The sequence below is a fragment of the Amblyomma mixtum genome, chromosome 10 (assembly GCF_055824585.1).
Source record: "Amblyomma mixtum isolate Tamu chromosome 10, ASM5582458v1, whole genome shotgun sequence".
Classification (NCBI taxonomy): Eukaryota; Metazoa; Arthropoda; class Arachnida; order Ixodida; family Ixodidae; genus Amblyomma; species Amblyomma mixtum.
In genome coordinates this window covers 176,359,999-176,372,007 of record NC_143021.1, presented here as the reverse complement: position 1 = coordinate 176,372,007, position 12,009 = coordinate 176,359,999, and the positions used below count along the sequence as shown (strand labels likewise).

Below are 12,009 nucleotides of genomic sequence, written 5' to 3'. Positions count from 1 at the left end.
GCACTGCATATCACGAAAATGGGATGCCACACACAGCACGACGCAGAGGTAGTCCCGCACACGACGAAGACACACGCATACATGAAAAAAATGTTTTATTCGACTGCAATTTATGAGAACAAAAAAAAAACGATGGGAATAATGGGGGCAGGGTCACGTGTCTGTATACGGATGGGATCTTTCGTCCGTGCAGCTGGTACAAATATGCTGGGCTAAAAACCTAAATAAAAAACCCTGAAATGTGAGATGAGTTCATTTTACCGGGCTTGCTTACGCCCCTCCCGCACGAATGAGCGACCTGCGAACAACGAAGGAAAAAAAGATGACATAAGTGTCAGCAAGCAACTATACAGCACGTGCACGCTTCAATTCGGGCGTAACCCACCTACGATGACGGGTGAAGAATGCCGGCAGCCTAGTCTGACTGCTCTCCGGCCTCATCGCTGCCAGTGTCCTTGTCTGCTTCAGCCTTCCGGGGCCTTCCGCGTCCAGCGCCCTTCTTGGCGCCGCCGGCCGCCTTGGTGGCAGTCTGCGAAGTAAAAAAAAAATAACAAAAAGGTTGTTGGGTAAAGGAAATGGCGCAGTCGCACATCGCGGTGGACACCTCAACCGCGCCTTGAGAAAACTCATCAGTTCGACCACTTCGGGATCTTTTAACGTGCACTGACATCTCGCCGCACACAAGCGCCTTTAGTGTTTCGCTATCGAAACGCGGCCGGGTTCGAACCCGGGTACTTTAGCTCAGTAGCCGAGCGCCCTAACCACAGAGCTACCGCGGATGTTAATCGCTGCCCACAGAATCTGCCAGCCCACCAGAGCCATTCATCACGCATCAAGCAGTGCTAACTGGCAGGTTGGTTCATACGAACAGAGAATAAGTTGCTTACAGTAAACAGATTCTTGCAAGAGAAAAATAGGGGCGCACTGGTGTCAAGAACGAACACAAGAATTGGCAGAAATTAAAATTGGCGTGCGCATTAAAAACCAGCCCGCAAATAAGGTGCAGACTTCGCTGCTTTTTTTAAGAACGTCATCGATGAACTACGCCCTCCAACTGCTCGGAGGGACTAACTTAATACGCAAGAATAAATGTATACAGTAGCGTTACGAAACACAATGCGTTACGTAATTACCTTCTTTCCTTTTTTGCTGCTACCCTTAGGGCGACCCCTGCCGCGCTTCGCCTTGGGCGCATCAGCAGAAGCATCCTGCAGGAAAGAGGGGTAAAAAAAATATGAAACAAACGCATTGATCCCTTACGAGCTTTAACACGTGCTTTATTTTTTCGCGACGTTTCGACCTTGGCGGCTTCAACGAACGCGAAGCGGGAAGACGAAGCCATGCACGCACCTACAAAAGCGGAGCGGCCGTTGTTAAGCCTCTCACAATTGATCTTCGCGCCACACGAAGCGCCGCCATGTCTGGAACGCCACCTGGCAAGCGCGCAACGCCCGATTTTTTAAATTTTGTTGCTAATACCGACATGTCGCGGCTGCTTAAAAACAAATAAAACCTTGCTAACTACACTTAACCAGGTTATCTTTAATCAACGTTCGCCGAAAGCGGCTTCCGAGGATCCGTTGAAAAACGGGGGCAAGCGGACGCCATTAGCAAGCGCAGCTACATTTGCGTACTAAAATAGCTACGCGGGTCAACGCCGCAGACGACCGCACATCAACAGCAGCACTTAGGCGTCGCGAAAACAGCAATTAATTAGATTGCGACTAATTAAATATAGACAAAGAGGGCGCGCGCGACAGCGTCATGAACTCCACAAAAACGGCAGTCGGTCGGGGAGCCAATGAGCGTCGCGCATATCGATTTCATTTTGCCGCCAAAGTGAAAAGTCCAATATGGCGAAGGCAATAAAAGAGGGATGCAACACAAAACAAGCGTCCGCGCCGGGCCGGCATTTGACAGCCCGCGCTCCGAAGGCGTTCTCCTCGACAAGCCCGCGACGACTCCACGGCGCTTTCCCGCCGCTCTCGGAGCTAAGAAACGCGCGTAAGCGATCGTATTTCGAGACGCGTTAACAAAATAATATAGAAGGGACGTGCCTCCTTGGCTGGTCTCTTTTCGGCCGCCCCTTCAGACTTCTTGGGGCGTCCTCGCTTCTTCTCGACGGCGGTATCGTTGTCAGCCATTGTACGAAATCTGCGAACAAAGAACGCGGGTCCAAGTCAGCAGAGGAACCGCGGCCCACAAAGCCCCGATGTCGCACCGATCACCGCGGACAAAATAAAACGAGCGCGCGAACGCCAGGCAGCTCGAGCATACCCATGTCCGGCCTCCCTCCGTGCCGTTACCGGGGTAGCCAGCTTGGCCAATTTCTGGCGAATCGCACGATTTTTTTCCAAAAACGACCGCCGGCACTAAAATCGTTCAGGGTCTGGACGAATTTTTCAGCGTTAAAACTCGGTCGAACACCAACCGCAAACAGAGAAAATAAATTTTCACTTCGAGGCGGCTCCATGGCGGCCTATTTACGCCGCAACAGTATTAGGCCTAGAGAGCCGGAGCCGGGCAACCGCGCACCGGTCGCAGGCCGGCAGTCGGCCGCCAGCAGCTCGCGGGAAAAATCTGCGTGAAATTCGCGTTACCGGAGGCTCGAATACGCGATAAGGACGCGCAACGAACAAAAGAAAAAAATGCGGGCGCACCGAAGTACGCCCGCGAGCAGCGATAAAGGAAAGAGCATCGTACCGGGCGGGCGGCGAACGGGCCTTGTGCACTGCTCCGAGGCGCAAGATGAACTGGGATGTGGTGTGGGGGGCTGTGGGGGGTTGCTCACCGATTTGATGCGTCGTTCGCTCTGAAGGGGGCGACCGACGTGTTTTCAACGGTCGTGAGAGCTTTTTTCCGGCTCACCGAGAGTGCTGGCTATTTTTAAAATTTTGCTGGGCTCAAATTATTTGGCCAAAAAATTTTTCCGGGGCCCGCCGGCCAGTGCGAAAAATGCGCTATCGTTAAAACAGCGCGCCAAAAATGCTTGTTGACGAGAGTAGTGCGGTTCGGCCCCGCGCTTTTCTCTACCACTGTAAAGGGGGAGAGTGGCCTTTTTTTTTTGTTGTTTACAAGCAACGGCCGCTATGAGGTTTAAATTTAAAACCTGCGCCTGTCCCTACGGGCTTGCGTGGTGCCTACTCGTTCGCAGTGCACAGCAATTTCACAGCTCGATAGTGTTGGACGTTGTTTTCAAGCGGTCTCCGCGTTCATTCGCGCGCACATTTAGTGTAACACTTCCGCTTAATGCGACACGCATACAAAGATCGGGTGAACGAACCTATCGGGCACGTACGTGATAAGACTGCCGATAAAATGGCGTACACTTTCGAGCTCGCAATCGGACGTGACGAAAGCGGCTGGTGCGCGCTTGTTGCATAATAATGTTTTGGCGTAGCGGCGTTTTATGCAAGAGGCCGGCGATGATGGAGGAAAAAAGGCAGCGTTACAATAAAAATGGCGGGAATTCGCTCCTTCCTTGGGTGCTGCGCAGTCTGTGCTCGGCGTGACGCCTTCGATTAAAAGAACACGAATGCTGGCCACGAAAGGGTTATTACTTTTTTTTTTTTTTTGGTCCTACCGCTTCGCGGATACCGCGCAAATACTGAGAGATCACACTGTTGGAACTCGAGTGATTCTCTAGTTTACCTTTTGAAAACAGTATAAACAGCGGTCATATCTTATCAGTTAGCTCAGTGGCAGGTTTTAGAACGAATAAATATTCGTGCTAAAGCCTCGAACATGCGATATATTTCTCAAACGTGCAACCACAACCGCAATAATTGAAGAACATCAGAGGCACACAGTTGAGTAAAAACACAGGAAAGTCTTTATTTCAGTAACATTAACCAGAGATAGTGACTGACCTCTCTGTCCATGAAAGACAACATATGCTTTTGTTACGCCTGCTCAGCACTAATTTGTACTATTCAGGCAAAATGCTTAAAATTATTGCACCAGTACTTCAAAGGCCACTCCACTGGGGCTATTACGAATGCTGCTGCTTAGGCAGATAAAGCGTGGCAATCCTCTTGTAGAAACCATCGCTGTCACAGTTGTGGGGGTCAACCACATTGATGCTTGGAATGTGGATCCTCCCAAAGGCGAAATCACGGTTGCGCTGCACAAACACAAAAACACAAAGCAAACATGAATCACCGCGGGAATGTGTAGAGCAAATTTAACATGCCTCCATCGTGACCAATGTGACAAGTTTTGATCTCCCTCCATGTGTGAAAACAAGGAACAGTACAACAAACTGCACCACGGCTTTTATTCAAGTTTATGTTATGTAACTTGTGTAGTGCGAAATAATAAGAGGCGTATCTTTATATAATGGGTATAGGCCGAGAAGCTTTAGAATCCCTAAATGGGGTAGAGATCAGGACTAGAGATACACCCTTATCTACCACATTTCTACTGCCAGCTAACAGCACATGAAAGCTGTTCAGAGGAAACCTTGAGCTAGGATAGCAAAAAGGCTAGAACAGGGCAACGAGTGATGGAAAAGAAAATGACTATGCAACGTCCACAGAAAGAAGGCAGCGCAAACAGAAGAGTAGACACGAGTTGAGGATACTCTAGCTGAATCGGAAAGAAGGAATGCAAATGGGGAGGGTGCAAAATGAACAAATATCAACAGGCAGCCTGTTAACAGTGCCAGGAGAAGAAAGCACCCAGAGAGCGGAACACAATCTGGGGTGACTGAGAGTCAGATATTATAACGACCCGGGGAAATTTGCTTGAATGACATGGCTATGAGTGGCGCAAGGCAGGAACAAAAGGAGGTCACTGAGACAGGCCTCTCTCCAACAGTGTACTCAACTCGCAATGACAATGATGAAAACCATGCCATCAATCAGGAAAGCAACAGGTACTATCAGCAAGCAGTCTGTACACAAAATGAAAAATAGTTTCTTTTAATCATGCTGTACTGAAGTTGAACAGCTTGTTACTTTGGAAAACTACTTACAGGAAAAAAAAGATGTGCCACACTGAACACATGACATAGAATGAAGCACAATGGTGGGCTTCAAGCGCTATTGCGACTTATTCCAGCAGCTTGCTTACCGTTGCTCAGTAGTTTTGTTTACCAGTGCTATTTTGAAAAGTCGGCAAAAGGGCAATGAGTGACACCACCAGCCAAACCCAAATGAGATTTTTTTTTTTTTTCAGTGTTGATTACTACTGCATCACAGAGCAACAGCATTACAAAGCAACGGTGGCCATGGGTGTACACAGTTGGCAACCCCAGCTAACTGTTGACAGCTTTCGACATTGTCCAGGCATGCTACGACTCCATGAAAGGCCTTGTTAGTGTATCATCGTCAGTGTCAGTCACTTGAGCATCACCAGAGTGATGCTGCGGTTTATGGAACTTTTTCCTCAGAGTGCTGCATCTTCTGTTTTGTCGACACATGTGACAGGGCATATACAACCTAGCTGTTACACTAACTTGTGACACTCTTCTTTCATGGGGCCAATCTTTCGGCAGCAGCAATGAATAAGTGTTCGTAAGGTCAAGTTAAAAGAACATTGCTAGCTCAACAAAAGGACTCAATCAATCAATCAACCAGGTTTTGCGGGCTACATGAACACCATGCTTCCCCTGTATCCTTCAAACCTGCTCTATATATGACCCTCTGGACAAAAGGCACAGTGACAATAACACGCAGCACGATGTGATGGAGGCTGATGCTGATAGAGCTATGTTTCTTGGGATCTGAAAAACCAGCGTTTTTCTCTCGTTTCCTTCAACAGCTAGAATGGAATACCCCAACCACTTTAAGTTTTACCTAGCGAGGAAGTCTTCCTCCAAAGACTACACTTTTAAACACAGGTGCTTAAACAGCTGCAACTAGGCAACAAGAACTAGTCATATATCTCACGTAATTTCTTGTATACATATGTCTGAGGTCATTACAGGTTCAGGTAATCAAAGAAGTGCATGAAAAAAAAAAATGCCAGGACAAAGGGCAAAGCAGAGACGAGGACAGTCACTTCACAGTTGAAAACTATGTAGACTTTGAGGTGCTCCACAGGTTTAAACACACTATATCATAGCTAATTTTGAACAGTTTTGTACCCACAAAGACAACCCTAGAGCTCTGCAGCTGTGACGATCGGAAGAGTGGGGGGGGGGGGGGGGGGGGGGAGGCGGGATGCCGCAAGCATGAGAAAGAAGTGTTGCAACAGGTTAAATTTGAAATGCTACCACTTCTTCTCTTCTGCTGCTCCTACATTTTTGTCGCAGATTATATGGAGTGGACAATGAAACTGCATAGACTTTGTTGACCAATGGGGAGTTCCAGAGCTTATTGCTACATGAACGGCCATGTGTGCACCACAACAGTGCACACAAAAAAATGAGCTTTTATGCAGATGCATGGTCTCCTCGAAAAATGCCAATTGCAGTTAATAATGACTGGCTGTACAGGGAAACAGCCTGCTTGGGAGTTGTTATTTTATTTGCGCAGTATCACGCACATACATTCGTGGCCCGCTTAAGCACTTATGCCCCTCATGTAATGCCTCAATAGAGGCCCTTAAGGGTAAAATAAATGATGATGATGATGTAGCCCATGCAGCCAGTCAATGAACAGCTCAATCATCACGTTTGCCGAACTGGACATCAATCCTGCGCACTTCACGGTACATCAACTGATCTAAACAATGCAACAGTCTGGCTCAATACTGCATTCACGCACACATAACGTTGGCTCACAACACATGAACTGAGGAGAGAGGGAAAGTGAAGGCAGACAGGTACAAATACATCACTGTTTCGCACATTCCATTGTGGTATAAAAAAGGTGACTATTCACTTAGAGTTATTAGTGTACAAATATTTAATAACAAACACGCTACAAACCACAATGACAAGTAATTATTCGGGAACAAATGCAGGTTAATGGCATCCTAGTCAAAATCAAGAAGAAGAAATGGGCTTGGGCTGATCATGTAACGCGAAGACAAGCTAACCGATGGTCGTTAAGGGTAATGGACTAGATTCCAAGGGAAGGGAATCGCAACAGGGGGTGGCAGAAAGTTAGGTGGGCGGAGGAGATTAAAAAGTTTGCGGGGATGGATGAGGTGGCCACGGCTGGCAGAAGATAGGGTTAATTGATCTTTTTCCAGCGCATGCACCAAGCCTCCTCGTCCGCCATTTTTGCCGACTATAGCAGGTGAAAATGGGGGAGCAGTTTTCTGCACGTGTTCAACCATGAATGAAGTTTCTTTACTCAACATGCGATGAACAGTGGGATAATAGTTAGGTGCAGTGCTGGCTTCTTCTAGGCCCTCACAGAAGTACGCATGGTCTCTGCATGCACCGGCTCCAATAAAGACGACACGGTCATGCTGACCGGTCTCCTTTAGTCGCTGATTTAACAGGTCAAGTGGAGCTCAGAAGGCGTGTCTACAATGACTTACCCCTACCTGCTCTTGCTAGGCGTAGCCAGTATTGCTCTTAACTACTGCTCGCAAAATAAGCTCACCACACCAATGTACAAAGGAATTTTCGCAGAAATGATGGGAGGGAGCTTTGGAGACCAGGCTTGGCAAACATACTTCACCTGGTGGCATGAGGGGCACCCCGGGGCTCTAAGGTTTAGAAATAACAATCATCATGTGAATGAATCATTGGCAGAAGTTAGCAAATATTGATTGGATGATTGGCAGCTCAAAGGCAGAGAGGTGACATAAGATTAAGAGTACAGGAATAAAATCGCATTTAAAGACAGTGGTGAATTTATAGACTGATTTATTACACCGTTAAAGAAATATCAAGAAAAAAAAGGGGAGCATGGTGGCAACTGCCACCACACCATTTCAAAGAGGACACTCCCATCTTCCATCCATCTATCGATTCGGTCCTATAGAGATATAAGTGAGGCCTTAGTCCCACAGTGCGTGTACTCAGGCTGCTGCTGCCGATAATGATTGCTAACCATCGCTAAACTCACGGCTAGACATGGTGAAATTTCCAAATGGTAGCGACTTGCACCTCTCACGAGTTAACTTGCTCCTTTCTCACAGAATCACCTGCCAGCATGCAGCAAAAGACCATACGCGGTAATACTAAGCCTTGCATAAAATGAATACGCCGACGGCCAGCAAGAGCAACCACGGTGCGAACGCGGCAGGCTTGTGGGTTGGAAAACTGAACGCATCACCACTGGAAAATTGAATGCATCACCACATGGCACGTCACTGTGTCGTGCCATGATGTAGTTGACAGCTGGCTGTGAACCTCACTGGCACCATCTCATTGTTTCAGATCCCTATTATAATATACACGGCATGCGCGGAAGTGGTTTAGTTTGTGAAGGAAAGGTGGAGATTGGAGAAACCAAAGAAGAAATGGCGATCACTCTCAATTTTCATCGTTGGACTCTAGAAGCTGTGTACCTTAGGCCACAGCAACAAAAAAAAAATTTTAAAACTCCAAACCAACCCTAAGGGAGTCTTATGCGATAGTGTTAGAAGTCACTTAGCCTTCCTCCACAACTCCACAAGCACCATTATGGAATGCCTGCATCCGTCTTGGAGCCTCTTTCTTTTTGAGAAGTGCTCCTTCGTCGCTCCTGAACCCCCACAGCCAAGTCAGGCACCTTGTCACATGACTCGACGCGCCGACCACAGAGCAGTGGAAACTTTCCACGTGCTCTGACTGCTCTGCAGCTGGCACCTCACCAATGAAGTCATTTTACTCGCCAACCCCTGGACTCCCCGTGTCTGATGCCATACCATACCACTGGCAAAGCCGGGGACCAATGTGCCAGCACCCCTACTATTTTACTGACTGACAAAGAATACGGTTTCCTCAAACATTGTTAACTTTGGCACAGCTTTTGCTTTCCTCGACTTTGCCTTTCCGTTATTCCTTGAGCCGGCGGCATTCGCTCGCCTTCGCAACTGCGTTGAACAACGTGATTCAACGCTCAGCTCGCAGTTACGCTGAACCACGTGACTCGCCGTTCATCTGATAAGAAAAAGCGTGAAGTGTTGCTTGACGTTCACAGATAGCCACAGAGGAGTTGCGCACTGGAGAGAGAGAGAGAGAAAGAAAAACTTTATTGAGGCAAGTGTGTTTAGACCCCTCTTGGGTCCCTGGACCACCGCATGGTCCCACTCTATGTCGAAACGTTCATTTGACGTTTGTTCACGACGTCGGCACCCCGAAGCACCGCAGCAAGCTGTGATGTTGGGTCCAGAGACGAGAGCACGGCCTCCCAGTCCTCCCAACTTGATAACGCAAGTTGGAACCAGTGCTTCAGCTGTGCATTGTAGACGACTGATTGAATCTGATGATTCTTATGATCAAGAACGTTGACAGGGCCTGTTGGCAAAGGATAGAGCGAGCAAAAGTGCTGAGATTGAAGCAGAAACCGAAGAATGAGAAGCTCGTCTGGAGAAGCAGCGGCGGCAGCGGTGTGAACGACGACAGAGGAAGCTGGTAGCGGACGCTGCCATTGCCTCCGCTTCGAGCTTCCGCTCTGCAAACTAGGTTCAGCCAGGTTGAATCCCAGCCAATTTTTTTTAGCTCTTTTTGGAGTTCATAGCTGCGCCAGACCACCAGTGTACATGTGGGTGCGAAGGCAAGCTTGTGAAATTGGGAGGATCGGCATGGGCACATTGCTGTGTGCAGCTACAAAAGGCGTGAGTGGCGAGGGGACGCACTGCGTGGTGTTGACACAAATCACTAGTGCTGGCGGTTGCTTTCCCGGACGAACAGCTGCGAGAGCGAGCTTACAGTAACCTCCAGCAAATGCCAGAATCTGAAACTACGGAACCGTTTGCTGTTCTGTTTGCCACTAGCCGGCCGGGCCCCAAACAACGGTGCTGTTTTATCGCCTTTTATTTCCATTTGCCTGTGACTACTGCCTTTACAATTGTATTGCTGCGTGTTTACAGCTTTGAGCTGTGCACACACCCTCATGCATCCCGCAGGGAACTATGCAACGGTGTAATGGGGGGGCAGGGTCTGTGGTGGTATGAGTCTTGTATTTTGAGTCAATTTTTTTTTCTGGCCAGCAAAACGTCTGAATTTCGGGTCGATGTACAGGCAGCAACATGCAGCATATAACACGCATTATGACCTTTGAAGAGTTTTTTAAGGATTTGTTCGCAAAATTTCTGTGTAATTTGCACCCCCCCTCCCCTCCTTTGAAAATTTGCCCCCCCCCCCCCCCCCCCCTTTGAAGCCTCAAATTAAAAAAAAAAAAAACAGTGCACGAATTACGTGAGTAAATACGGTATACACAAGATTTTGGACAGGAATGTCTGGAGACAAGTGACGGTGGGTTCAAAACAACAGTGCACTGATGTGCTGAGGTTTAACTATGGGAAAGCACGTGAGTGCCTGCAAGGTATTCCGGAAACAGTGGCTGGATGACCCGAGGCTGAAAACAAGGATGCCTTCCAAATCTGAAATGTGAATAACATATTTGCTGTAGCTTTCAAGAGGTGACATGTTGCACACACTATAAATACCCCATGCGTCTCTGTTAATTGTGTTCCAGTTCGGGTCGCATCTGTTCAAGGCAATGACATCGACAAGATGCAAGCTCTGCAACTGTGAAACAAGAGCCCATTACATCAATGTCGCAAAATATGCCGAGACAGGGTAGCACCTAACAGGGTAGGTCCCAAGTTACCAGCAGAGGCTGCAGGAGGCTACTGCACCAACTCTGATGTTCAGTGCAGATAAAAAAAGGTGTGCTCTCAAGATTGCTACAGTATTCTCCGCTTGCCACATGCCCATCAGTTGTGTGGATGAGCTTACCAAACTTCTCGCAGGTGAGCTGCAATGTAACCTCGTAATGGAAAGAACCAAATGCGCTGCACTGATAACAAAGCTTAACACACCACACTTTTCTGGCATACTGAAGGACAACAGATGCAGGGAAGCCATAAATTGGTTTTTGAGGAAAGGAAATGGCGCAGTATCTGTCTTGCATATCTGGGCGGACACCTGAACTGTGCCTTAAGGGAAGAGAGGAAGGTGGGAGTGAAAGAAGAAAGAGAGAAAGAGAATTTCGACCACCTGGGCATCTTTAACGTGCACTGACATCGCACAGCACACGGGCGCCTCTTGCGTTTTGCCTCCATCGAAATGCGGCCGCCGCGGTCGGGTTCGAACCCGGGTACTCCGGCTCGGTAGACAACCGCCTTACCACTGAGCTACCGCGGCAGGTCAAGCCATACCCACTGCTTTTGGTTGATGAGTTAATCGATGTTTCAAGGAAGAAAGTTGTGGGTGTTTCAGTTCCCATTTTACAACAATAATGCGAGCAGGATAACTATCACTTTTCTTGATTTGAAGGGGGCAAAGGATGAAAAAGCGGATACCATATCTGGTGCAGTGCAAGCGGTCCTTTGCGAGAGTTCACTTAAGGGGAGACACTTTTTGAGCTTTTTTTCTTATTTCTTAAGTTATGAAGTAGACATTTTTACGCCTGATGTAGTTTCTTCTGCTGATAACAAATTTGCAACTAGATTTTACCTGGCTTATATAGATGTCAAGATATTTCAAGTGTCATGTTGGGTCTTCTGACCCAAAATTATGGCAACTTGCAGCGGAAATACTGGCCTGTATTTTACATGGGCATGCTCTAGAACAGGGGTTCTCAAACTTTTTTGCTTGGAGGAACCCCAAAAGCCTTCAATAAGTTCCAGGGAACCCCCCCACCCCCACCCCCGCTTTCACTTACCAGCAATGTTGTCGAGTGCATTTTTGCAAAGGTAAAGTTGCAGAGGTTAAATGTTTATTGCACAGATTAATACAAATACTAATGTGATGGGTGGTACTGCTTCCCTTTTAAGAGCAAGTCAAAGCGTGGCTGAGTAGCACTCAGAGCCAGTCTCATATCAGCTGCCGGGTCAGGGCCGGTGAGGGTTCTCGCGGAACACAAGAAGACAGCCCGAAGAACCCCTGTGTTCCACGGAACCCAGTTTGAGAACCCCTGCTCTAGAAGGACCAGGGAATGCAACCATAGCACAGGT

At 47.9% G+C, this 12,009-nt stretch overlaps 2 protein-coding genes across 6 annotated transcripts in view; both read right to left on the bottom strand.

The window, feature by feature from the left end:
• Positions 1 to 78: 78 nt before the first annotated feature.
• D1 (D1 chromosomal protein) lies at positions 79 to 2,955 on the bottom strand. Its single transcript, XM_089562762.1, has 5 exons — positions 2,704 to 2,955; positions 2,058 to 2,154; positions 1,134 to 1,208; positions 386 to 529; positions 79 to 298 (listed from the first exon to the last, which is right to left on the bottom strand). The coding sequence occupies exons 2-4, from the start codon at positions 2,142 to 2,144 to the stop codon at positions 416 to 418; spliced, it is 276 nt and encodes a 91-aa protein (XP_089418888.1). The 5' UTR covers positions 2,145 to 2,154; positions 2,704 to 2,955; the 3' UTR covers positions 79 to 298; positions 386 to 415.
• Positions 2,956 to 3,809: 854 nt separating this feature from the next.
• The window catches only part of LOC149327822 (activating signal cointegrator 1 complex subunit 1), a 33,824-nt gene continuing 25,624 nt past the window's right edge, over positions 3,810 to 12,009 (bottom strand). For all 5 annotated transcript variants that reach the window (XM_089562760.1, XM_089562761.1, XM_089562759.1 and 2 more), the window contains one exon: positions 3,810 to 4,123. In XM_089562760.1, the coding sequence (XP_089418886.1) occupies positions 3,992 to 4,123 (132 nt within the window). In that variant the 3' untranslated portion in view covers positions 3,810 to 3,991. The remainder of the gene's footprint in view (positions 4,124 to 12,009) is intronic.